Genomic DNA, 26341 nt, shown 5'->3' with positions numbered 1-26341 from the left:
CTGACCCAGTAGGGCCATTCTTATTTTCTTATGTTTTTGTGCGATTAGACAGTTGGCAACCTTAACCACAGTTCTTTCCAGCCCTTTCTTAGGGCTTGATCCTAAGACTCCTTTCCATCCACAAATGACAGCTCCTCACCCAGAGGGCCACACTCATTCCCCAGGCACCCAAGCTGTATTCCCTCTGTCAATGTCCCAATGGTCCATCTCACCAGTCATATGATCTGTGCTTTGCACATGGTCATTCACGGCCCAGCTTCCTCAGCAAAATCCATTTTACCCAATGCTGCCTCTTATCACCTCCTTTTTTTTCTAACCGCCTTCCAACTGTCCATTTGGGCAGATTCTGAGCCCCCTCTCCAGCTCGAGCCGCCCTTTCTCTGGCTGTCTCTTCCCCAGGACAGCATTCTGAACTTCTGCACCACAGCTTCAGGTGCTAGTGCCTGGGCCAGGGTTACTACAAAGGTGCCAGAAAAAAAACGGGAGCCATTTTCTCTCTCAACTCTCCAAAATAAATTAATGTTTTTGTAATGATTTCTGTCGAAGTGGTAATCTCTCTCTGTGGGTACAGGATGGCTCAGGGGATTGGTAATTACACAAGGAATCTTTCCACTCTAGGAAGTGTGAATATGTCCAATGTTAGTATGAACTTAAAGTCATTACCATCAGACAGCTGTTTGGTAATTATATGAAATGAGTTGGTAGATTAAGTGAACAGTGTGTCTAAATCACAACCTCCACTGTCAGAACTGGTGCTTATTGGCAGTCTTATTAACAGCCTAAGTAGAGAAGCCATGGGCTGAATGAAGGCTTAACCTACATCTAGAGATGTCCCTCTAGACCAGGATAGAAGCTTGCGGGTAAGGCTCTGCAAGTACCCGTGACACATCTTTCTGTGGATAAATTCTGGACTTTAATCATCAGGTATGTCAGATAATATCTTCCAACAAAACTAAATGAAAGAGAGAAATAGGGGAACAAACTACTCACTTAACTTTCTTTAGCTAATCATATTATTGCTATTTTACACTAGTTATATTCCACATAAACTAAGCTTTCCTTTCGCTATCTCCATAGTGGCTACCATTATTCATTATGATAACTTGTCCTGCTACAAAAGAAAGCCTTTTCCATAGGTAATGAAAATGCCGAAGATTAAAAAATCCAGCAACCTTCTCCTCTTTCTCTGATTTGCCTGATTCAAACAGCTCATGTCTTTGTAATCCCAACTCTACTTTCCAACCTTCCATTACTCTCAGTGACTAACACAGTATACATCAGTCATACCTAGTGATGTAAGTCAAGGGCTAGGAGCTAGGAACCTCCTGAATTTTATTCCTAACTTTAATAATGAGTCTGCCCATGACTTTAGGGCAGTTAGTTACACCCAAATCCTGTAGTCTCTACTCAAGAACTCCCATTGAAGTCATTGGAAGTAAGGATTTAGAATTTTGCTCTTACCTCTTCTGCCAATTTCCTCATCTGTATAATAGGTAAATAAGTATTTTGTACCCATCTCATAGGCTGTTAAGAGGTTTACCTATAGAGGTTAATGTTTGTAAAGTGTTCTGAAGATGAAAAAAGCCCAAAAGTATTATCCTAATCCTTATATTAGGGGCCCAATCCCATATTCCTCACATAGAAAAGTCTCACTTTGAAGTCAAAGGGAGTTTGGAATGTGTAAAAGGTATGGAACCAGGCCATGTGTGACTTCATATTTAATGCAGCTTTGGGGTTTATATTACAATACATTAATGGAGTTTTTTTTTAAAAATGTGTTTTTCATATATAGGTTTCCGAAGAGCTTTAGAGCAACTAGAAACCATCTTAATTTAGGGCCTAATCCTGCAAATCCTTATTCAGTAATCCTTACTCAGCCAGGCAGTCCCAGTACAACAACTGGGGCTCAGGCAAGAAAGGAGTCTTAGGATCAAGCCCTTATAAAGCAAATACTGATGACAACATTTGCATAGTAACATCCTTTTACATCTTTTCCATGTGTGATATGTTACTCTACAGTGGCAGGAATGGGGTGGGGAATATGGGCTAGAACACTAAAATTAACACATTCTTTCAAAAGTGGAATACAGTCTTCAGCATTCACTGTAACAATTGCTTAGAAAAACAGGGAGATGGAAGCTCTGTTCAATGTCTGAAGCAAAGGGCAGCACTCAGTCAACAAGCATATATCCAAGTACAATAATGTATTTCAGCATCACTGCTTGTTATTGGCTCAAGTCCTGTATTACTTCTCAAGGAAACGGAATGGGTGGAGGAGTGTTCACTTTGTTAATATGTAGTGTGTGATTTTTGCCACCTCAATTGAAAAATGATGTAGTAGAAACAGAAAAGATAGAAAAAGCCAATGTAAATATTAGACGCCCGGGAGGCTGGAAGACAGCGATCATCAAAGAGAGATTTACTTTGAGAGAAGAGTAGGAAGAGATATGATAAAAGTATATAAAAAGAAATGAGTTGGAGAAAGGCAATATTGTGCTTCCTATTTATCCTCTGAATAAACAAACAACGAGGGAATGCAATGAAATGTTTAAAAATATTTTTATCTATTTAACATTTACTATTTTAAGAAACAGATATAATGTGTGGAATTCACTACCGCATGTTAAACTAAGTAATTTTTGTGACTGATGAGTGACCTAGGAAGCATGGAAACTCCAAAAAGCTATTAGATTCAGATGTGCCAGATGCTAGCCGCTGGGATTAATAACACACTTTTGTATCTGTAAATGTTATAGGTATCTTTGTGAACTACGGACAGTATTCTAGCTCCATGGGAGAGGGTTACTGAGCTTCGCCAAGGAACTAAAATCAGTGGGACGTGATTATTGCAGATCCTAGGACAGGTAAAACAGCTTCAGAGAAGTACCACTCTCTGCAGTTAATTGCATATATTAGTTCAGACTGGATTCAAGATACCCAGGAGACAAGAAATAGTTTGTGGTATAAAAAGCCAGACTGAACTAGCTGAGAGGACTCTCATTTTGATTTAAAAATTGTCATGAGTTTGTAACCAGGAGGGCAAAACCCTGCTAGAAGGGTTTGAAGGACTGGAACCTGCCAGGGTCTCATTTTAGAAGATAGTTAACTTATTATGCATGTACACTCTTTGTTTCATTTTATATTAAATGTTACTATCCTAAAATAAATGTATTGTGCTCTGTAAAAGCTGGCTGGTCACTAGCAACCCTGAAATTGTCCCTGAGAGATAGCAAATGGCAGGTGCTGGTCACTGGTGAATTGCTAGGAGACTGCAAACCCCTGATCTGAAGGGAGAGGGATGCAGGTCCCCACCCACAGAGAGGTGATGGCTGAATGCTTGAGATGTAATAAGCAGTAGCTGTTAGCAGACCATAGAGAAGGCAGAAATGCAGTTAACCCCGGAAGTATGACCATTTTAATAGAGAGACATGTAGAGTGAGGTAATAGTTTTTATTGGACCAACTTCTGTTGGTGAGGCCTTGTCTGCACTACACAGTTGAAACAGTGGATGCATGCAGACTGCGATGCAACTTTTGGCAGCAAAAATGCCCTGTTTTGGCAACAAGATCAAACCACCCCGACGAGAGAGACAAGGCTTTTTGAGAAAATGTTTGTCGACAAAGTGTCAGTGTAGACACCACGCTTGATTTTATTGCTTTAACTGGCCTCCAGAAGGTGTCCACAATGGCCTCCACAATGCCCATCTGGTCAGCAGTTTGAATTCCACTGCCCTGAAGCCAGGTAAACAACCATCCACCCTCTCCCTTAGAAACCCCAGGAATTTTTGAAATTCCATTTCCTCTTGACTTGGCATGGAGAGGTCTCATTGCATCTTCCCAGGTGACCATGACGGCTTATCACAGCAAATGCTCTCCTGCTTGGACCACTACGGAGCTGCTGGAGCTGCTCAGTATACGGGGAGAGAAGGCTGTGCAGTCCCAACTGTGCTTGAGCTGTAGGAATTTTGATATCTACAGGCAGATTTCTCTAGGCTTGTGCGAAAAGGGCTGTGATCGGGACATGCTGCAGTGCAGAGCGAAGATAAAGGAGCTGAGGCAGGCATACCATAAGGCGAGGGAGGCAAATTGTCACTCCGGCACTGCACCTAAGACCTGCCAGTTCTATAAGGAGCTGGTTGCTACACTCAGTGGTGACCCCACCTCCACTGCCAAGAGCCCTGTGGATACTTCGGCGGGCCCGGAGGCAGCGGAAAGAGAACCTAACCCAATGATGAAGAAGAGGTGGGGTTAGATGATGATGTGGAGCTCCCAGCAGGGTCACCCATGGGGCAGGCAGTCAGGAACTGTTCACCACTCTGGAGGTGTCTAGCCAGTCTCAGCAGTTGCTCTCTGATGAGCAAGAAGCAGGAGAGACGCCTAGTAAAGTGGCTACAGTTTGTGTAGTGCAGGGGTGGGTTCAGGGTATAGAAATATACAAGGCTGGTTGTGTTTCTGTGTGCTGGACATTTCCTTGTGCAGCTAATCAGGAACAGGCAGAACAGGGTATTGATGCACACAGAGATCTCACGGGAATCCTCCAGAGATATCTCTAGGAAAGTTTCCTGGAAGTACTCGGCAATTCTCTGCTGAAGATTCCTTGGCAGAGCTGCTTTGTTCCTTCCCCCACTGTAGGAAACTTTCCCGCGCCATTCAGCAATCACTTGTGCAGGGACCAAAGCAGCACACAGGGAAGCAGCATAGGGACCAGGGCAGAAGCCACAAGCATGTAGCAGATGTACCCTCGCTTCCCTGCTTACCCTCAGCAGTGAGATATCTATTATAATGACCCCCTCCTGTGGAAAAGTGTGGGAGAATTTTAGAATTTTTTCCCTAGTCGGCTGCACCGCAACCCTTGCAGAGTCCTCTTTTCCATCATGTAGCACACCACCCCCCAGCCAACACTCACCATGTTTTGGATGTTCACCGAGATGTGTGCTTGTCAAGGGTCAATGAGAAAGTGACGATATGTTACCAGAGCTTTATTTTACTGAAATGTTTCAATACTGTGCATGAACTTAACAATCATGTTTCTGTGCATTGTTCTTTGTGCTTCGGCAGATGTGGCCTTGAGGAACACCCCAAACACGCTGGCCAAGCGTCTCCACCAGATAAGAAAGTGCCCAAGACCGAGCAAAGAAGACATGTTCGGGGAGGTACTGCACTTCGCCAATGCAGAGAAAAGGGAACTCAAGGAGTGGAGGGAAGCCGAAAGGCAGGACAGAAAAGAAAATCAGGAGTTTGTTAAGGACACTACTGAGCAGATGATTAAAGTCATGGAGAAGCAAACACAGATGCATGCCTGCCCTCCCCTGCAGCACATTCAGAACTCTTTTCTGTGCCCCCCCGCAAACACCACCTGCACAGTCCTTTCCACTTTCTGGGACTTCTCGGTTTCCCCTTCACTCCAGCCCCTTGAACAATTTTCAAAATGATAGCTGGACACAGCTCTGAAAGCTGCCCTTCCCTGGTACCTCCTTTCCCACCAAGCACTTTTGTGTGTGCGCGTGTTGTTTCTTGTGCGTGCGCGCGTGTTGTTTCTTGTGCACGGGTGCGTGTGTGCGTGTTGTTTCTTGTGCAATAAAAGCAAAGTTTTTGAATGGTAACTCATTTTTATTTGTTTCCTACAAATTGAGATAGCAGGCACTCCCAATACATATACAGTCAGTTTAATCATTTGCTTACTGGAACGTAAGGCCCCAAATTTCACCATTGCTTCCTAGGAAAACTACATGTCATGTACCATTGCAGCACCAATCACAGAGGTATACATTACTGGCTCTCATTTTCAAAGTGTTGCCTCAAGGCCTCCCTGATTCAAATTGTCCCCTCTGGGCCCCTCTGATAGCCCTGGTATCTGGCTGCTCAAAACATGCAGCCAAACAGTCTGCCTCAACACTCCACCCCTGAGCAAACCTTTCACCCTTAGCTTCACAAAGATTACGCAACGTACAACACACAGCTATGACCATGGGAATATCATCCTCATTGAGGTCTAACTTGCTATAAAGGCATCTCCGGCGCACCTTTAATCTGCCAAAGACATATTCCACTGTCATCCAGCACCTACTCAGACTGTTGCTGAACCACTCCTTACTGCTGTGCAGGTTTCCTGTGTAAGAGTTCATGAGCCATTGCTGTAAGGGGTACGCCTGGTCTCCCAGGACCATTATCAGCATTTCAACATCCCCCCCTGTAATCTTCTGGTCTGGAAAGAAAGTCCCCATTCGTAGCTTTCTATACAGGCCGATGTTCCTGAAGATGTGTGTGTCATGTACCTTCCTGGACCATCCCGCGTTGATATCAGTGAAACACCCACAGTGATCCACAAGCACCTGCAACACCATGGAGAAATACCCCTTCCTATTGATGTACTCCATTGCAAGGTGGTCTGGTGCCAAAATTAGAATGTGTGTGCCATCTATCACCCCACCACTGTTAGGGAAACCCATTTCTGCAAAACTGTCCACTATTTCATGCACTCATTTCTCAGAATCACCATCCTTCATAGCAAGATGCGATTAATTGCCCTGCACACTTGCATTAACGCAGCCCCAACAGTCTACTTCCCAACTCCAAAATGATTTGCGACTGACCAGTAGCAGTCTGGAGTTGCCAGATTCCACACAGTGCTTCTCTACCAAAAGGGCAGCTCTCATTCTGGTGTCCTTGCGCCGCAGCGCTGGGACGAGCTCTAAAGCAATCTAAAGTTGCTCCTTTCCATATCACACAGCATGTCAGGCAACTGGGAGTTTCTTCAGTTAGAACTTTGTAATTATCTGCACTGCCATCCGCGATATCTTAATGACAATTATCAGAACTGTGGGATCCACCCCTTCTCACAAAGATGCTGGGGGCACAGCAAACAAGGGCCGTTGAAAAATGCTGTGAAAGAAAGCCAGAAGCTCATGGAATGCTGGAACAGAAAGTGATGCATCATGGGACATTGAGGCCAGTCCCAAGATGCACCACGATCTGCTCCGTCTTCCCACAAGACCTAGCGACAGAAGGTGTCGAGCTGGTCTATGGTATAGGTACCCACAGTGCATTAATCACACTGTCGATGATATTCCACAGATGTCCCAGGACATGCTCTGCTGACAGACGGAGTGAGTGTGAACATGCAATACCAATTTTTATTATAGCGCTTTTTGAGTGTCGACATGACTTTTCTCAACAAAACTCTGTAGTATAGACAAGGCCTGAAAGAGACAAGCTTTCAAGCTCCACAGATATCTTTTTCAGCTCTGTGGAGATTGGAAGCTTGTCTCTTTCACCAGCAGAAGTTGGTCCAATAAAAGATATTACCTCACCCACCTTGTCCCGCTCATACTCAGGGACCAACACAGCTACAACAACATTGCAAACAACAATTGTAATAGTTAAACAAGGATTAGGAATTTAAATATGAGTAAGAACATCTAAAGTAACAGCAATGTTTCCCACAACGTTACGACAAACTATCTGGATAAGATGGAGAACAGTCAGACCTCAATTGTTAGTGAGGTTTTAGCTTTCATTTTAAAAAGTCTCCAGATGTTATGGTTGAAAATAAACATTCAAAATGTGAAAAAAAAAGTGTATCCAAATCAGTGATTTCTGCCTAAAATTGGAGAGAGCTTGAAGCAATAGTTCTAAGGTGTGAAATGACCCATTCATTTCAGTGGTGTGCCCTCAGATGCCAATGACATCATCTTAAATGTCACCACTGTTAACTATATCACTGCTCATTAAAGCATGTAAAAAAGGAAAGGAAATATATCATCATATTATGAAGATCTACACCAGCATTTCCCCAAGTGTGGGTGGGGAAGGAATACAGTGATATTATAAATTAATTTAATAACACAGGCCAGAGCTGTTGGGGAGTGACTAGCTTCATTTTTAATTAAAAAAAAAAAGGGAAGAAGGTGGATCCGGGGAACTATAGGCCAGTCAGCCTCACCTCAGTCCCTGGAAAAATCATGGAGCAGGTCCTCAAGGAATCAATTCTGAAGCACTTAGAGGAGAGGAAAGTGATCAGGAACTGTCAGCATGGATTCACCAAGGGCAAGTCATACCTGACTAACTTAATTGCCTTCTATGAGGATATAACTGGGCCTGTGGATGAGAGGAAAGCAGTGGATGTGTTATTCCTTGACTTTAGCAAAGCTTTTGATATGGTCTCCCACAGTATTCTTGCTGGCAAGTTAAAGAGGTATGGGCTGGATGAATGGACTATAAGGTGGATAGAAAGCTGGCTAGATCGTCGGGCTCAACGGGTAGTGATCAATGGCTCCATGTCTAGTTGGCAGCAGGTATCAAGTGGAGTGCCCCAAGAGTCAATCCTGGGGCTGGTTTTGTTCGATATCTTCATTAATGATCTGGAGAATGGCGTGGACTGCACTCTCAGCAAGTTTGCAGATGACACTAAACTGGGAGGAGTGGTAGATATACTGGAGGGTTGGGATAGGATACAGAGGGACCTAGACAAATTAGAGGATTGGGCCAAAAGAAACCTGATGAGGTTCAACAAGGACAAGTGCAGAGTCCTGCACTTAGGACAGAAAAATCCCATGAACTGCTACAGACTAGGAACCAAATGGCTAGGCAGCAGTTCTGCAGAAAAGGATCTAGGGGTTACAGTGGACGAGAAGCTGGATAGGAGTCGACAGTGTGCCCTTGTTGCCAAGAAGGCTAACGGCATTTTGGACTGTATAAGTAGGGGCATTGCCAGCAGATCGAGGGATGTGATCATTCCCCTCTATTCAGCATTGGTGAGACCTCATCTGAAGTACTGTGTCCAGTTTTGGGCTCCACACTACAAGAAGGGTGTGGAAAAATTGGAAAGAGTCTAGTGGAGGACAACAAAAATGATTAGGGGACTGGAGCACATGATTTATGAGGAGAGGCTGTGGGAATTGGGATTGTTTAGTCTGCAGAAGAGAAGAATAAGGGGGATTTGATAGCTGCTTTCAACTACCTGAAAGGGGGTTCCAAAGAGGAGGGATCTAGACTGTTCTCAGTGGTACCCGATGACAGAACAAGGAGTAATGGTCTCAAGTTGCAGCAGTGGGGGAGGTTTGGGTTGGATATTAGGAAAAACTTTTTCACTAGGAGGGTGGTGAAGCACTGGAAAGGGTTACCTAGGGAGGCGGTGGAATCTCCTTCCTTAGAGGTTTCTAAGGTCAGGGTTGACAAAGCCCTGGCTGGGATGATTTAGTTGGGAATTGGTCTTGCTTTGAGCAGGGGGTTGGAGTAGATGACGTCCTGAGGTCCCTTCCAACCCTGATATTCTATGATTCTATGATTTTCCTTAAGTGTGGATTCAGCTTTCTAATGTTTGGAAAAATTCTGAGATGCTGAGTTACAGTATATTAGAGAGAGACAGAGAGATGGACTAGCAATCTGTGTGTTTCAGGATATAAACCACATATTTGCCAAAATCAGGAAGGAATTTCCCCTCCAATTATATAGCATTGTGGAATTAAGCACATTAAGGCCATATTAACTCTCCATCCAAAGCATTCTCCAGTCACTGTCAGAGCAGACTAGTGGATCATTGATCCATTATGGCATAAGGAACCACCACATTCTGTGATACAGGAGGGCCAGGGAGCAGTGGGAGAGGGGAAATATATAAGCCCTAGGCTAATTAAGGTGTGGTTCCCTGTAGACTAGGAAGGGTTGATACAGGTTAATTGGAGCATCTGTAGTCAATTAAGGCCCTGTCAGGAACCTAATAAACCCCCCTGCTTCAGCATGCAGGGAGGAGGAGGAAGGATAGAGGACTGGAGGTTGGAGGTGTGTTGTGAGATTTGAAAGACGAGAGAACCGAAGTAAGAGAGACCCTGCCCCGGCAGGGCAAAGAGACTCCCTCCCCCAGTGTCTAAGGACCAAGGGTAACCTCACCCAAGGGGGAAGAGGGTAAGAAACCCGCAGGGCTTGAGAGGAGCTGGGCCTCAGAACGAGGAGCAAACCCAGACCCCTCACCCGCTTCCCTCCTCTAATACCTGCCCCGGGCCACTATTGGGGCCCTCGCCACCCAAGAGCAGGGGCAAGGGATTGCATCTTAGCCCCCCCCGTCGCCCTCACAAGAAAAGTGCAGGCCCTACCATAGGAACATCGGCCATCTTGTCACAATTCTTTATAGTGGGTGGAAGATATGGAAAATAAGAAACTGAAAATCAGATTTGAGAAACAGTAGCAGCAGTATCTCAGATGAAAGCAATAGTGGTAACCCAAAAGTTTCACACTCCTATTCTTCACATGTACAGGGTTGGGAGAAATTACCGAAATAATTTGGTGAGAGGAGTACCAAAAACTTCCCACAAAAAAAATAACAGTATAAGTATCGACATTTGTTAGATATTATAGGCGACAAATGCAAAAAAAAAATATTATGCATATACGTCATATACAAAGTATGTGCCAGTGAGCAGACTTGTGTGTCTGCATATTTTGCATGAATGAGAAAACAGGCAAATGTATGTGCAAGTGAGCGATTGCATGAGTAACAGCATATTTCCTGCACACAATTACCAGTCTGTAGCAACAAATCAGCATTTTGTACATGCCATTTAAGGCACTGATGTTTGAAAAGGAAGCTTCAAATCTAATAGTACACATGATAGGTGCTTCGCTACTGGAAATTCACTGGGCATTAGGCACCTAATTCCCCAGGTGCCTTTGAAAAATTCACCCTTAATGCACCTAACAACCATGCCACAAGTATCATATAAACACGTGGATTACATGGTTACTAATCTCCTGAGTCTGCAAACAGCTATGCACTGCTTAAATTTACTCATATGAGAAAGTGACATTAGTCAGTAGGACAATTTATATGCATAAATTTAAGCAACTGCATAAGTGTTTGCAGAATCAGGACCTAATGGAGGATGATATACAATGAAAGTCAACAGGAGAAAATACAATACTCAAGTCCATTAAGTGTCCTGGAAACTATGATGCACTATATGATTTTTTTTTTAATATGTGCGAGTATGTCTAAACTTTACCCAGTTGGGATGAAAATGTAATTCATTTATCATAATTACCCTGGGCCTGATTCTGATTTCCACTTGCACTACTGTAATTCCTGAGTAACATCGCTAGCTTCAATGGAGTCAATCTGGATTTACACCAGTGAAACCAATATGAGAATATGGCTTTTTTCCTAAGAATAAAGACATTCAATTGTGACCAGATTTCACTTTTATTTCATAAAGCTGACAGTTCTTTTCTAAGCTGAGGCCAACAGATTGGTTTCTATTGTGAACATGAGCCAAGAAATATTACATTTAATGAACCATTCCACCAGCTTTCTTTGGCAGACACACTAACATTTTTGAATGCCTTAACCAGGTTTAGATTTCTTTTTTAAACAGATATTAAGAATATTTATATGTTAAACATATTCAGAAGAAATACCATACATTTGGCCTTTCAATAGGGACAATATTATATTTAAAAAAGTAATGCATTATCTTTGTTTCTTATATGTACTGAAAAAAATGATAGTTGATATGCACTTACTTTGGCAGTCGTTTCTTTAATGGACATGCTTAGTGATTGTTCTTTTTCCTGAAGGCTAGAAGGATTAAAAGAAAAATGTTGACTTTCTTCACTAACCATGGTATGTTACACAATCTATTTTTTCATAACTAAGTACATAAAGGCTTTAAGATGATTCTTCCAAGTAGAGAGGACCAATGTCAGGATAAAAATCATATTTCTCTAAAATCTTCATTTAGTCTGTGTTACTAATAACACTGCGCTGCAGATTATTAGAACAAAGATTTTTTTTCAGTCTAGTTTACTTGTTCTCAACCGATCCCATTTGTTTACTTTTATACTTTATTCAACATGGATAGTAAAACTAGCCTACAATGTATTTCACCAATACGTTTTCATGTACCATATCTATTATTATTTTAATTATTATCAGTAGTATTAATAATTTGTATAGAAGTAGCCCAGGAGCCCAAACCCTGGAACAGCATTGCACGGTGTGACGCACTGCACAAATACATAACAAAAAGAGAGTTTCTGGTCTTAAAGAGCTTACAATATAGGCAGTGATGAGCTGCCAAAATACTAACAACCGGTTCCCTCCTCCTCACCCCATGAGGGGTCATGCCCCCCCCGGGGGACTCCTGCCCCATCCAACCCCCCCATGTTCCTTGACAGCCCCCCCCGACCCGTGCCCTATCCACCCCCTTTCCCTGTCCTCTGACTGCCCCCTGCCACCCCATCCAACCACTTCTCTCATTCCTAATGGCACCCAGGGACCCCTGCACCATCCAACCACCCCTTCTCTCTGTCCCCTGACTGTCCCTGGAATCCCTACCCCTAACTGCCCCCCACCGCCCATCCAACCCCTGCTCCTTCCTGACTGCCACCCCGGGAACCTTGCCCCCGTTCAATCCCCCTGTTCCCTGCCCTCTGACTGCCCCGACACTAATCCACCCCCCCCAACTCCCCTGCCCTCTTCCAACACCCCCTCCCTGCTCCCTTACCGTGCTGCCTGGTGGGGGACCGGAACCACCCGGTCAAGGTCGGGCCGGGCAGGAGCCGCGCCGTCTGGCTGAGGTCGGGGCCAGACCCGGGGGCTGGGCAACAGCTACGCCGCCCGCCACGACCCGGGGGCCCGGACCCGGCGGCAGGAGCCGCGCCGCCCGCCCGGACCCAGGGCTCGGACCCGGCGGCAGGAGCCGCCCCCCCCGCCCGCCCGGACCCGGCGGCAGAAGCCACACCGCCCGCCCGCCCGGACCCGGCGGCAGGAACTGGCGGCAGGAGCCGCGCCGCCTGCCCGCCCGGACACGGCGGCAGGAGCCACACAGCCCGCCTGCACCCGCCCGGACCCGGCAGCAGGAACCGCGCCACCCACCCGCCCGGACCCGGCGGAGGTTGGGCAGGAACCCCGCCACCCGGCCTGAGGTCGCAGCTGGACCCTGGGGGCAGAAGCCGCGCCACCCGACCCCAGAGTCTCGCCGGGATCGCCGCCTGGAGCCCTCCTCCCACTGGTACCCCCGCCCCAGCTCACCTGGTGGAAGCGCTGCTTCTTCTCAGCCCTCCCAGGCTTCCCGCACGAACAGCTGATTCGCGGGAAGCTGGGGAGGGGGAGGAGAAGCCGGAGGAGCTTCAGAAGAGGAGGCGGAGTGAGGTGAGCTGGGGCTGGGGGAAGGGCAGGGAGCTGCTAGAGTTTTAGTTAAATTTAAAAGCCCTTTTGGAACTAGTTGTCCCTCCAGGAACAACCGGTTCTAAAGGGGGCTTCTAAATTTAACAACCAGTTTGCGCGATCCGGTGCGAACCGGCTGCAGCTCACCACTGAATATAGGTATTGCGTTGTGTTCAGGTTTCCAGCACTGCTAGAGAATGTTTAAAATCCATCATCCTGTTTTCATTAAAAAATCACCTGAAAATATTTCTATTCATATTTGTTTTTGTAATTTAAAAAACCCTTGCAAACAAAAGTTTTGCCCTGTACTACTCAACTACAGTAACTCCTCACTTTAAGTCGTCCTGGTTAACATTGTCTCATTGTTACGTTGCTGATCAATTAGGGAACATGCTCATTTAAAGTTGTGCAATGCTCCACTCTGATGATGTTTGGCTGCCTGCTTTCTCCACAGCTGGCAGCCTCCCTACAGCCCCCCCCCCCCACACACACACACAGTGCCTCCAGCCCGCCGGCAGACCCCCCGGATCAGCGCCTTCCCCCTTCTCTCCCCCACACCGGCAGCAATCAGCTAGCTTGCGGCGTTTCGGAGGCAGGAGGGAAGGGAGAGGAGTGAGGACTCAGCGCACAGGCTCTCCCTCCCTCCCCTGCCTCCCAAACGCCACAAGCCAGCTGATTGCCCCAAGCAGGAGGCAGGGCGGGAGGAAGGCGGGGAGAGCCTGCGCGCCGAGTACTCACTCTTCCCCCCTCCCTCCTGCCCCCTAAACACCGCAAGCAGGCTGATTGCCCCAGGCAGGAGGGAGGGGGGAGGAACAAGGACTCGGTGTGCAGGCTCCCCCTCCCTCCCCTGCCTCCTGACGGCAGCAATCAGCTGGCTTGCGGCGTTTAGAAGGGAGAGGAGGGAAGGGGGGGAGCGAGGACACAGCATGGGAAGTAAAGGGGGAGGAGGGGGGAAGAAGAGGCAGGTCAAGGATGAGGGCTTGGGGGAAGAGGGGAGTGGGTGGGCTGAGGGTTGAGCCCCCACCCCGCCCCTGGTGCTTGCAGAGTAGAGGAAGCTGCTGCTGCTGTGCAATGTGTTTCTCTTAGCCTAAAGCACCTTCAGCCTCCAGTGCCAGTGGGCTGTGCCTGTGTAGGGTAAGGCAGGGGCACTTCCCAACTATAATACTGTACAGTATGTTTGTAAACACAGCACGTGCACACTACTCCTCCCACCCACCCCAGCTTAGTATTAAATTGCTTGTTTAAAAATTGTTTAAAACTTATACCTGTATTAAATTGCTTGTTTAAAATGGTTTAAAATGTATATAATGCCTTTTGTCTGGCAAAAAAAAAATTTCCCTCAGACCTAACCCCCTCTATTTACATGAATTCTTATGTGGAAATTGGATTTGCTTAACATCGTTTCACTTAAAGTCGCATTCTTCAGGAACATAACTACAACGTTAAGTGAGGAGTTACTGTATATGCTTAAGCTTTGTAGATACAACCCATGTTTGTGCACACAAACTGCATGCACAAAATAGACAATCCTGCTAACACTGGATATTATTGAACACCCACTGATAATATAAGCCTATATATACACAATACAAATACAAATTAAATGTATATATACAAAGTAAATACAAACATTACATTAAAAGAATGTTACAGTTGCAAAATCAAACATTCAAAAGTGCATTACTAAACAGTTTTTGATTCACATAATCATCAGCTATTTTTTCCACAGGACCCCTGCCTCATTCAGTGCAGAGGCTGGATGGTCCTCAGAGAATGAATCAGAGCTGTGTAGTGAATGAGGCTGTTATCTGTAGGATCCATGCCTCATTTGTTCCCAAGTTGGAAGCTGTGTCATGAATGAGGCAGAGGACAGTAAGAGCAAAACGGATGATTTTTTGGTTAAGGCAGCTGAAGGCCATCCTGAAGAATCAGATTTTACCCCTGCCTCTGCCACAGACTTCGTATGTGATGCTGGACAAGACCCTTAAACCAAACTTTTCATCGTTGGCCACTATGTGTTCCTCATTTTTCTAGGAGCCCAGCTTGAGTCCCTGGGATCTCTGATTTACAGAAGTGCTGAGCACGCAAAGGCAATTAAAGTCAATGGGAAATATGCTATGAATAAATGAAATGCTATCAAATGGTATCAGAAAAATCAGGCCACGGGCATCTCTCTCATTAATTGGCCACCAAAATTAGTGTGTACTTTTGATATTATCTCTGTGCCTTAATTCTACATCTGTATAACAGGCATAATATGGTCTTACTTTACAGTGGTGTTGTGAAGATAAATCAATTCATGTTTGTGAAGCACTCATGCTACAGGAGGTTTTTAGTAGTGGATCATAAATAAGGCATGGGTCACACAATGTACAAGGATAAAACAAAAAACTGAACTGATGCTTATTAATTGAGAACCGTCCATCCTGTGCATGGAATGAGGTGGGGGTCCTGTGGAAAAAATAGCATGTGATCATGGATTTATATACTGTATCATAAAGCATATACACAAGGGGATAAATTAAGTTGCACAGACAACCTTAATTCTGGCATTTCCTAACAGCTGAGCGCTGGACTTCACAACCTTACCATTATTTTAATGTAGTTTTCTTTGCATGTGATTTCCTAGGTTTTTTAAAAAAAAAAAAAAGAACTGAAAAAACAAATTCCATGATGTTATCACTATTTATTATTTGAATTATTGAAGTGCCTACAAGCAATTTTTCCCACCCATGCGTGGAATTAATTTTGTTATATGCACCAATATCGGGGTGATGTGTCACACATCTCCATATTGGTACACACAACAAAATGCATGTATCGGGGCTGGGCTGAGGGTTTCAGAGTGGGGGAGGGAGCTTAGGGGTGTGGCTGAGGTGTGGAGGGGTGAGGGCTCCGGCTGGGGGTGCGAGCTCTGTAATGGGACCGGGGATGAGCAGCTCAGGACTGGGGCAGGAGGTTGTGGGGGTGAAGGCTCTGGGGTGGGGCCAGGGATGAAGTGTTTGGTGTGCAGGCTGCCCCGCGGCTATAGCGGGGAAAGAGGACTCCCCCCAGCTCTCTCTCCCCACAGCAGCACCTAGTCTGGGGGTGGAGGGGAGCCTCTCCCCACCACGGCAGCTCTGGGGCTCAGGCCAAAGGATAGACGCCTCTCCCACGGCCACAGCAAGTCCAGGCTGGGGCTGGGCCGGGGCACCTCTTCCCCAGCCGCAGCAGGTACGGGCCAAGATGGGTTGCAGCCAGAGGGGGGTGCGTTTCCCCTAGCCACGGCATGTCATTTTTTATAAATTATATTTGTGGGAGTTTTCACTAACACATTAAACTTTGTTTTTGACAGAACACCTACGAGGCCCCAAAGGGCCTTCACAGTAGATGGTGATGGTTCTATATATAGAAATGTAGGGCTGGAAGGAACCGTGAGAAGCCCTCTAGTCCAGTCCCCCATGCTGAGGCAGGACCAAACTGGACAGGTGTTTGGCTAACCTGTTCTTAAAATCTCCAACAACAGGGATTCCACAACTTCCCTTTGAAGCCTATTCTAGTGCTTAACTATACTTACATCTAGAAAGTTTTTGCTAATATCTAACCTAAATCTCCCTTGCTGCAGATTAAGCCCATTACTTCCTGTCGTACCTTCAGTGAACATGGAGAACAACTGATCACCATCCTTTTTGTAACAGCCCTTAACTTTCTTGAAGATTGTTATCAGGTCCCCCCTCAGTCTTCTTTTCTCAAAATTAAGCATGCCCAGTTTTTTTTTAACCTTGCCTCACATGTCAGGTTTTCTAACTTCTTATAATTTTTGATGCTGTCCTCTGGACTCTCTCCAACTTATCTTTCTTAAAATGTGACGCCCAGAATTGGACACAGTACTCTAGCTGAGGCCTCACTAGTGCTGAGTAGAGCAGGACAATTACCTCCTGGGTAACTGACACTTCTGTTAATACATCCCAAAATTATTCTAGCCTTTTTCACAACTGCATCACATTCAATTTGTGATCTACTATAACTTCATGATCCTTTTCAACAGTACTAGTGGCTAGCTAGTTGCTCTCCATTTTGTTGTTGTGCATTTGATTTCTTCCTTCCTAAGTGCAGTATTTTGCACTTGTCTTTACTGAATTTCATCCGGTTGATTTCAGACCAAATAAGTAAATATTGACAGTTACCCTTTCACAATCTAAACTACATAGAGGGCTTCCAGTTTTTTGTTTGTTTTTGGTGTTTGTGGACAAATTATTATTCAGTTTCAGAGCTAACTATAAAAACTAGTTTTCCCATTTCCGATTTTGGTGGTTTCATCAAATGTTATAGCAGGAATCACTGGTGCACAGTGGCCTCAACCAGCTCTGCAGCATACACAGGACCTTGCTGTATTTTATAGGCGATTTTAATAGGCACCACACACAATGGGGCTATGCAGCAAACAACACTGCAGGTAAAGAACTGACCCCTGGGCATCAGCAAAGAATATGCTCCTCCTTTTAGATGTGAAACAGTGCATCACTTTCCACTTTGCAAGATAGGTCAGAGGATACTGCCCTGACCTGATGTTCATCTCTAAAGATGATACAGGTACGCTAATACCCCCATCACAGATCATCCTTGATGACTTCCCAAATTGCCTGCAGACCAGTACTGACCATATTGGCATTCAAATTCCAGTTCTCTACTCAAAACCAGCGCTGCACCGGAAATTCAAAAAGCAGACTGGGCCACTTTCTCTATGACTGTAGAGAACATAATCTCCCACATTCCCCCAACGGCGAATACTTGTGACGATTTTACTGCGCTTCTAATCTCCACTATAAAGAAGAACATCCTCCAACGACACGTCATCGTACACTCCTTGCTGGACTGCAGAAAGCCAAAAACTCCTCCACAAATATGAGTGCAGAGATCCTCCTACTGGCTGCAGCAAGGCAGAAATAGTGGCTTGGCTGTGTAGGTCTAAACTTCACACACTCAAGCAGATGCACCTGGAACTTCCTGAGACACCTGGGGGCTGCAAATCCCACGTGAAAGCCAATGCCACTGGTGATAAACTTTTGTGGACATAAAAACAGCCAGTGGATAAACAGTATTGCAGGCAAGTCCAGCATCAACTTTAGCAAGTGATGTCCACGTGCAATCCATCTTCCCAATGGTCTGGATATCAATGCAGCCCGGAAATTCGGAAAGGCAGCAGGGAAAGATGGTATCTATCCTGATTTCCTATATCTGGGTCCACTGGTACAGAAATGAATGATGGAGCTTTTCACAAATATCCAGGAGACCAGTGAAATCCTCTACCTGTGGAGAGAAGCCAAGGACACTGCACCCCTAAAGCCTGGAAAACCTGCAGATTATCCTTCTAGCTATAGACCAATCTCCTTTCTGAACACCATCTACAAGGTGAAGGAGAGTTTGAGTCTGAACCAAATCAGGCCCACTGGGAACACCAGCCTACCTAAGGAACAAGCTGGTTTTCTTCTGCACAAAAGTTGCTGCGACCAGTTCCTGGCCCTCACTACAAGCATCAGTGCTGGATTCCAGCAAAAAACTCAAGACCAGTATCACTTTCATCGATCTGTCAGCAGCATATGACACAGTCTGGAAGGATGGTCTGATACTGAAACCGACCAAAGTGATCCCCTGTGTGCAGATTCTTAGGCTGCTGAACACCATGCTTAGCGGCTGAAGGATTTGCGTGTGCCTTGGAGGTCAAACCAGCAAGCCATGAACTTTAAATAATGGGCGACCACAAGGCCCTGTACTTGCTCCAACACTCTTCAACGTAAACACAAGTGATATGCCTGAAACAATAGCACAGAAGTTTCTGTATTCTAATGATCTGGCACTCACAACCATTACCATTACATCTGAACTTAAGAGTACTTCCAAAAGTGGCACCTGAAACCAAATCCAAGCAAATCTGTAGTCTCTACCTTCCATTTGACAGACTTGCACAAAACACTCTGTCGAGTTTTATGGTGAAACTGTGTGTTATAACCCAAAGCCAACATATCTTAGTGTAATTCGTGACTGTACACTGACCTTTCATGAGCACCTCAAGAAAGTAGCCTCCGAAGTGAAGACTCGCATCAACATTATTTGAAAGTTAGCAGGAACAAACTGGGGAACAACTGCCCCGGTGCTATGAACATCAGCCTTGGCCCTGGTGTACTCAGTTGCAGAGTACTGTGTGCCAGTGTGGACAAGAAGCTGCCATACCCAACTTGTGGATAGGCAGCTGAATCAGACCATGCAAATCATCCTGGGAACTTTAAGATCAACACCTCTACCATGGCTTTTTATATTAGCAAACATCGAACCTCCATCTATCCATCGAGATATAGCTACATCACGAGAACTTAAATGTGCTGAAGACTACTCAGAACTTCCCATCTGCCAGATTATGGATAACATACCCTAACAACACCTCAAATCACCAACACCACTATAGACCACCTGTGATCACCCCATGTCTCTGGATCCGGACAGGGAATGGCAGTGTGTCTGGACCTCATCTACCGTTCCAAACAAGCACTTGGTTACTGATCCAACCAGTTGCCCTCCCAGTTTCGATATGCCATGCAGACATTGGACCACACTGAAATGAATCCAAACAAACCATAGAAGATACAGCTACTTGATGCACTAGTGGAAAATGAAAGACTGCCCTTCGTACGACTGGTGAAAACATCCAAACCACTGAACACATCATAATGTAGTGCCCCAAATATGGATTCAAAGGTAAATTGGATGATATCCACAACATCACAGAGGAGAACTTGAAATGGCTTATGGACCTACAATTGCATCTACAGAATGTTGCTCTGCAGATGCCGTATGCCAGAGACAGAAAAGGGGGAATCACTTATGCATGCACCACTAATCCATGCACCACAACTGGAATGATGCAACCATGTCCACTGGCTACAAACTGTCTTTCACCAAAAGAGAATTTTCCTCAGGTTTTTGGGTTCCCAGTTTGTAGCAGAAAGAAACAAGAGAATTTACATCAAGAGAAAACAAAAAGATTCAAAGCATGTGGTAAGACAACCCAGCTCTTCAGCTATCGAGTATAATAACAGGAATGTGTCAGTGGATACTGAGCCTGTGAAGTTTTAATAATCCAGACCCATTCGATGACAGAGGTCAAGAAATAAAATTCAGTCTCTTACCAGTACTCCTGTGTCTCACACTGTTACGACAAGAGTAGCACTCTGCCTGCTCAGAAGCTCACTCATTTACTCTTCCTTTTGACTACCAGAGAGAACTTTTTATAGAGCTCCTAATTTAGCACTAAGGTCTTAACTGGACCACTAGGCTATAGTTCTGATCCATTACCTCACTCTTTTCTAGCAGAACAGTTAAGAAGCAACTTAACTGCCTATCTGCTGATACTCAGATAGGACCTTTGCATCCTATCATAGGACCATTTAAAATTTCTTTTTGCTATCCTATATAGTATAACTCACACACTGAGATTGCTAGGCTATTGACCCAACTGATCAAAAGACTGGAATGAGACAGGACTTCAATTAATATGAGACTTAGCTGACAAAATGCAGGAAAGGAAATGTTTTTGACTTTCACACAATTGACAGCAATCTATATTTAGCATGCAATTTCTTCAATTCATGTAGATAGCCAGGTAGGTTCATTATTTAAACCTCCAGCAACAGACCTAGACACATTTGGGGGGGGGATAAAATAAGGTGATTCTAAAAGAAAAGCAGCACAGATTTGCAAAATGTGTCTTGGGGTCTCCCCACACACACAGTCTCCAGTTTAAGAAGCATGAGCTAAGGAATTAGATTACTGGCTGATGAATGATGTAATATACTGGCAAACACATGTGATTCAACCAGGGAACTTCAGGAAAGGCTGGGAATGCCAAAGATTTAGACTATGTTACTGACCTGACACTTAAAGTAGATTATAGGAAAACTTAAAATTACCAAATGCTTCAATGGATGCAAACAAGGCAGTCACACATTAATATTCTGCACAGTTGACATGATGCAGAAAATAGATGATATTTATGGATATTTCAAATAATTGTGAAACAGTCCAAGAAATCACCGGAAAACATCTTACATCATCTATGGTGAAGGATCCTAGAGAAGGAGCATAGTTTTGGAATAAGAGGAAAGGACAATCTTGTTTCTACAGAAAAGAATTGGGAGTCTGGTTTGTGTTCCTGGCCCTGCCACAGACTTCCCATGTGAACTTTAGGGGCCCCTAAACATTATGATGCAACAGCTCATGCTTGATTGGTCTCATGAAGAATATTCTGAGAGGCTGTCACCTCCCTGCCACTATCCTGCCTGTATAGTGAAAATGGCCCTGATCAAAGGAAAACTGAATAGTACAGTATAGGAAGAACTGCTTTCTGCTAATTAGAGGCAAGTTTCTGGTCTCTTTCCTTTAATTTTGTCTGCAGTCCCACCTCTTCATTTTAAAGTATTATATGCAGATACTTAGCCTTCCAAGAAAGAGGGAAGAAGGGAGAGCCTGACACCAACTAGCAGGCAAAAATCAAGACAAGATTATTTCTATATTCTTGAGACTCACCGATGGATGAACCTTTTCTACCCAACTGGGAGCTTATATGCTATGATGAAATATTTATATACCATTGTGGTAAAAGATTTATACAGAATATAAACAGTCCCCATAATTACACAGTAATGGAATGTACTACAGTATGCTGGTTATGAATATATGGGAAAGCATCAAGTACAAAAATAATTTAATTCCTACACTGGTGCAAAATTGCAGGCTGATCTTCTCTACAAGTCAGCTGAGGACTAGTCTACACTAGCAATGATAAAGCGCTGCCGCTCTCCCAGCGCTCTAAAAAAACCCACCTCCACAAGGGATGTGGCTCCCATCTCTGGTGCACTGTCTACACTGGCGCTTTACAGCACTGAAACTTGCTGCACTCAGGAGGGTGTTTTTTTCATCCCCCTGAGCGAGAAAGTTGCAGCGCTGTAAAGTGCCAGTGTAGACAAACCCTGAGTTAGCACACTCCAGCGAGTGATCACATTGCAAAACAACCTATATGTGTGTGAAAACAAAGTGATATGATTAGCAGCACAGCAAATGAATTAGCAGTTAATGAGCTGTTGTAACTTGAGCTGCTGCATTCTCACAGCATTACTAGCTCAAGCAGCACTAGTGCTTCACCACATGCCTCCCTCTGGACAGGCCAGCTAGCTCAACCTTCAAGCACCAGTTAACTGGAGCTACCTCAAGCTAACAATGCAGTGAAGACAGCCCTCTGTGAATTGTTTCCACCTTGATCCTGTAAGGACTGAAAGACACACTACTACTTCATAGCAGCAAGTATCCATCCGTGTACCACCACCTTCACCTAAAAGATCATTCTGTTTCCTTCTATTCCACTCACCTGACCCCTGCTTGAAATAAAACAAAACAAAACCACCCACAACACAACAAAATTATGCCAATCATTACCGGGTTCATCATTTGCTTGAATATTATATCCCTATCCTCTGTTCTTGAGTCTTTTAGATTGTCTTCTCCGGAGAAGTCACTGTCTCTTTTTCTGTGTTCGTACTACAATGAGCACAAGGAGGCCGGGATCTTCAGTAGGGCCGTTGAGAATTACTACAATATAAATGTCACCTAATCTGACAACCAGGTCTATATTCAATTTGCAATAAAATGAAAAGTGAAACTGTTGAATCGAGGACTCTTCCGTTATGCAAGCCAGGAATCATCTTTCACTTTCTCATATACCTCATAACGTATATACATTATGGTCAATTTCTAAAAGAGTGGTGTCCTTTTTGCAGGTACAAACTGGACAAAAAAAAATGTACCTGCAATCCAACTCTGAGTGTAAATCAGGCAGGCTAAAACTACTCACCGTTGCACTCACAATTCATTTTGACAGCTCAAAAATGTAGACAGATTTTGAAGGCACAAATTTCAACTGCAAACAGGATGGACCAATCCTCAGCCTGTATGAAAATACAGCCCTATGTCCAAATTCATACCAGATGTGAGTGCATCTCCACTGCATTCAGCAGAATCAAGTAGCATACAACAGATCTGAATTTGGTATGGTATTCAGATTATGTGCAATGGACAACTTGAATTCAAAACAACCCTTTAGAGAATCCCTCACCCCATAAAGATATAAAACATCTGTTTAATACACAATTTGGAATATACTAGAGCTTTTAATGTATGAAAGCATTTCACCATAATATAGGTATGAAACTTTCCTTCATATTCTAACATTTCAAGATCTGAAACAGAAAAATTAAGCACAACTTCAGAATTTGAAAGAAGAAAGTTACTGAATTTTGTAAAAATGCTAGAGATTATTTGTAAGACCACTTTGTGCTCATGCCATTATGGTAGCCACTCAAGACCAATAATCCACAACTTGGTGCATCTAGACTTCCCTACCAGATATGAAGTTTAGAATGAGATATTGAAGAACCATAATTTCTTAGAGGTTTGAAAAGTGAACACATTATAACAACAAGTTCAACTTCCCCATCACTGCCACTTTTCTGATTCCCAGACAAAAAGTTCTTCGACTTGTTCAAAAGATGAAAATACACAGATCAGACACTATGAAAGTCTTTGTATTGTCACCTCTAATGGCAAGTTGTAAGTTCTGACTTTCAAAAAAGCCTTTGTCCAACTCTTAATGAAAGAAGTCAAAAACAACACTCAAGGGTAACCATATGTTGCAGCCTACATCAAAGGGAAAATATAGCAAAATTCTATTTAGAAGTCAGAAATGCAGAAATGTTTCTTGGCCTTCAGCAGACTCTACAATATAAATCAATCAAGCAATCAATAATTCTCTCGCACTCTTATAATTCCCTCTATGAAAGCATCTCAGAATGCTCTGAGGACAGGTAAAAAGACAAATTTTACATTGTGACAAGCTATACTAAATAAAAGGACACTTAAGACTAGACAAACAAATAGCCAGGACTGAGTGTGTGAGAGAAATTAGAAAAAATTCTCTCTTTACCTGGAAATTCTTTTTTTTTGAGTAATAAGGCCCACAGATCCATTATCATGGGTAGGTCAGCCTGCTTGCAGCTTGAAGGCAGAACCAGAACCAGTCAATGGCAGAAGGGAAATGCCCCACCTCCTGAAATTCGTTCCACTTAAGACAACTTCCACAACTGGGATAACTCAAATCTAATTTCCCAAATTACGGATTGTGTTAAATATAGTTAGATGAAAAAGCAAAACAATTTCTTCTAACACAGAGCCTGGGAAATTCCCCCTCACAAAATAAACTCAAATGTCTAGATGTCAATTTCCATCTTTCTTCAGTATTATCAGCTTGTCTGAAGGGTAGGCTAGATGGATCTTATTATTCAAAGACAGATAATTTCAGGTAAGCGCTGATAGATATTACTATTCATTTTGCTAATGTCCATAGATCCATTACAATGTGATTTTCACAGCAATGTGTCTCCTGGGTGGGAAGCAGGATTACCCTTAAATACGGACATACAAAATGAGGTATATTATATATCCTGCATTTTCTCTCGGGCACTACAAGATGGAGAAGACTTCTGCCAAAAAACAGTACTGGCTGAAGATTGATCCAATATGTACAATTTTGGTGAATTTATGACTTGATGGCCATGTGGTTGCCCATCAGAGCTTAATGTAGAAGACATGATTTTTGTACCCTTAGATTGTCACTTTTTCTAAGAACTACAGTTTGATGCTTAACAGAATGAAAAATATTTAGTTTAGTTCACTTTAGTTCTTCAGCTTACTTTGGGAATGAATACCATGAGAACTGTGAGAACTACCTATCTGAATTAAAAGTAAAACACTGGGTCTCATCTGAGAAAATTCACAACTTCAAAGCTCATCTGATTGGAGACAATAACTATGGGGAGATCTACTCCAATGGACAGGAAGCGTAACACCACCTCCTGCAGGAATTCAATCTATATAGTACTGAAAAAAGTAGACTGAGATTCTGAGGTCATTCTCTATGGCCTTGTGGGGCAGGAAGTATTTTTGCCCCCAGGAAACATTTAAATGTTCAAATTTGTATAAAACAAATTTGCATACAACAGAGACCTGACCTTTTTGTTTGGACACACTTATACACACACAATCAAATTTTCCTGGAGGAAATCAAGGCTAGGTTTCTTTGTATAACAAGTGGTTAAACTATGGACTTTGCACCAGTCATCAGAATAAGTTCTATCTGCTGACTTCTGTTTGGGATCCATAAAAGTGATAATCATTTGATCTAAATAGCCATATTGAACCTGGTCCTAGATGGACTGTTTTTTTGCAACAGCAGACCTCTGCTAAAGAGAGTCACCTGGAAGATCAATGCTAGGTTCATCAGCCATAAGATCCACACAGCCTCTTCAGCCAGAAAAGCAAAAAGTATCAATGCTGCTCTCTCTCCTTCCTATCTTTTGCATGGTTCTAGAGAGCAGTGGAAAAGATGGTATGGCATACAGCAGAGATAATGCCCAGCTTTATGAGAGGTCATTCACTACCTCACATCCCAGGTACTGACACATGGAGAGGCCACATGGCACTCTACTGCTGTTTACAGATGCAAAGAGGCCAATCTCCAGCCCATCAAGTTGACTTGCAATGAGTGAGGATATTCCTGGGTACAAATTACATTCTGCCTAGTCCAACTTTTGCCATGTAAGTCTTGATGCTCATCTGGCCAGTGCACATAGAGTTACGAAAATTGCTCTGCTGAGGACAAGGAAGTCAATTCTCTCTCTCGGATCAGGCTGATCATGTTCCTCCTACTTTATTATGAAAACCTCATCAAACATGTTGACTGTCATGACCAGAACAAGTCCGTGGTCCATGGAAGGAGCAGTGGGAGGAAGCTGGGCCCAAAGGACCCCTTACTGTGACTTCCAGAATGGGCAGTATCCATGCTGTGTCTAATTACCTCAATCCACAGCCTCAGTCACCTGAGGGGAGGCTGCTGAGTTCCACTATCACAAGCATGGCTGCTGGTGTGGCCTCTAGGGACTTAGGCACAATCTTTCTTCTGCAGTCATTCCCCTGACACAGAAGGAAGAGAGGGAACTACTTGTCCCTGGAGCCAGTTTTTCCAAATCTGCCTGATTCCTTTTCTGCCCAAAGAGTAGGTCCCAGGCAACCCTGCCAGGATTAGGCTGTGAAAGAAACTGTT

General features: G+C 44.1%; 1 protein-coding gene across 1 annotated transcript in view; it reads right to left on the bottom strand.

Annotated features, from left to right (window-relative positions):
• Positions 1 to 26341, bottom strand: part of DISC1 (DISC1 scaffold protein) — a 356636-nt gene that overhangs the window by 193896 nt on the left and 136399 nt on the right. The window contains 1 exon segment of the mRNA XM_045011010.1: positions 11514 to 11568. Coding sequence (XP_044866945.1) covers positions 11514 to 11568 — 55 coding nt within the window.

The sequence above is a fragment of the Mauremys mutica genome, chromosome 3, assembly GCF_020497125.1.
Source record: "Mauremys mutica isolate MM-2020 ecotype Southern chromosome 3, ASM2049712v1, whole genome shotgun sequence".
In the NCBI taxonomy this organism is placed as follows: Eukaryota; Metazoa; Chordata; order Testudines; family Geoemydidae; genus Mauremys; species Mauremys mutica.
The sequence above is the reverse complement of the archived record's forward strand: the minus strand, read 5'-3'. Positions and strand labels throughout refer to the sequence as shown.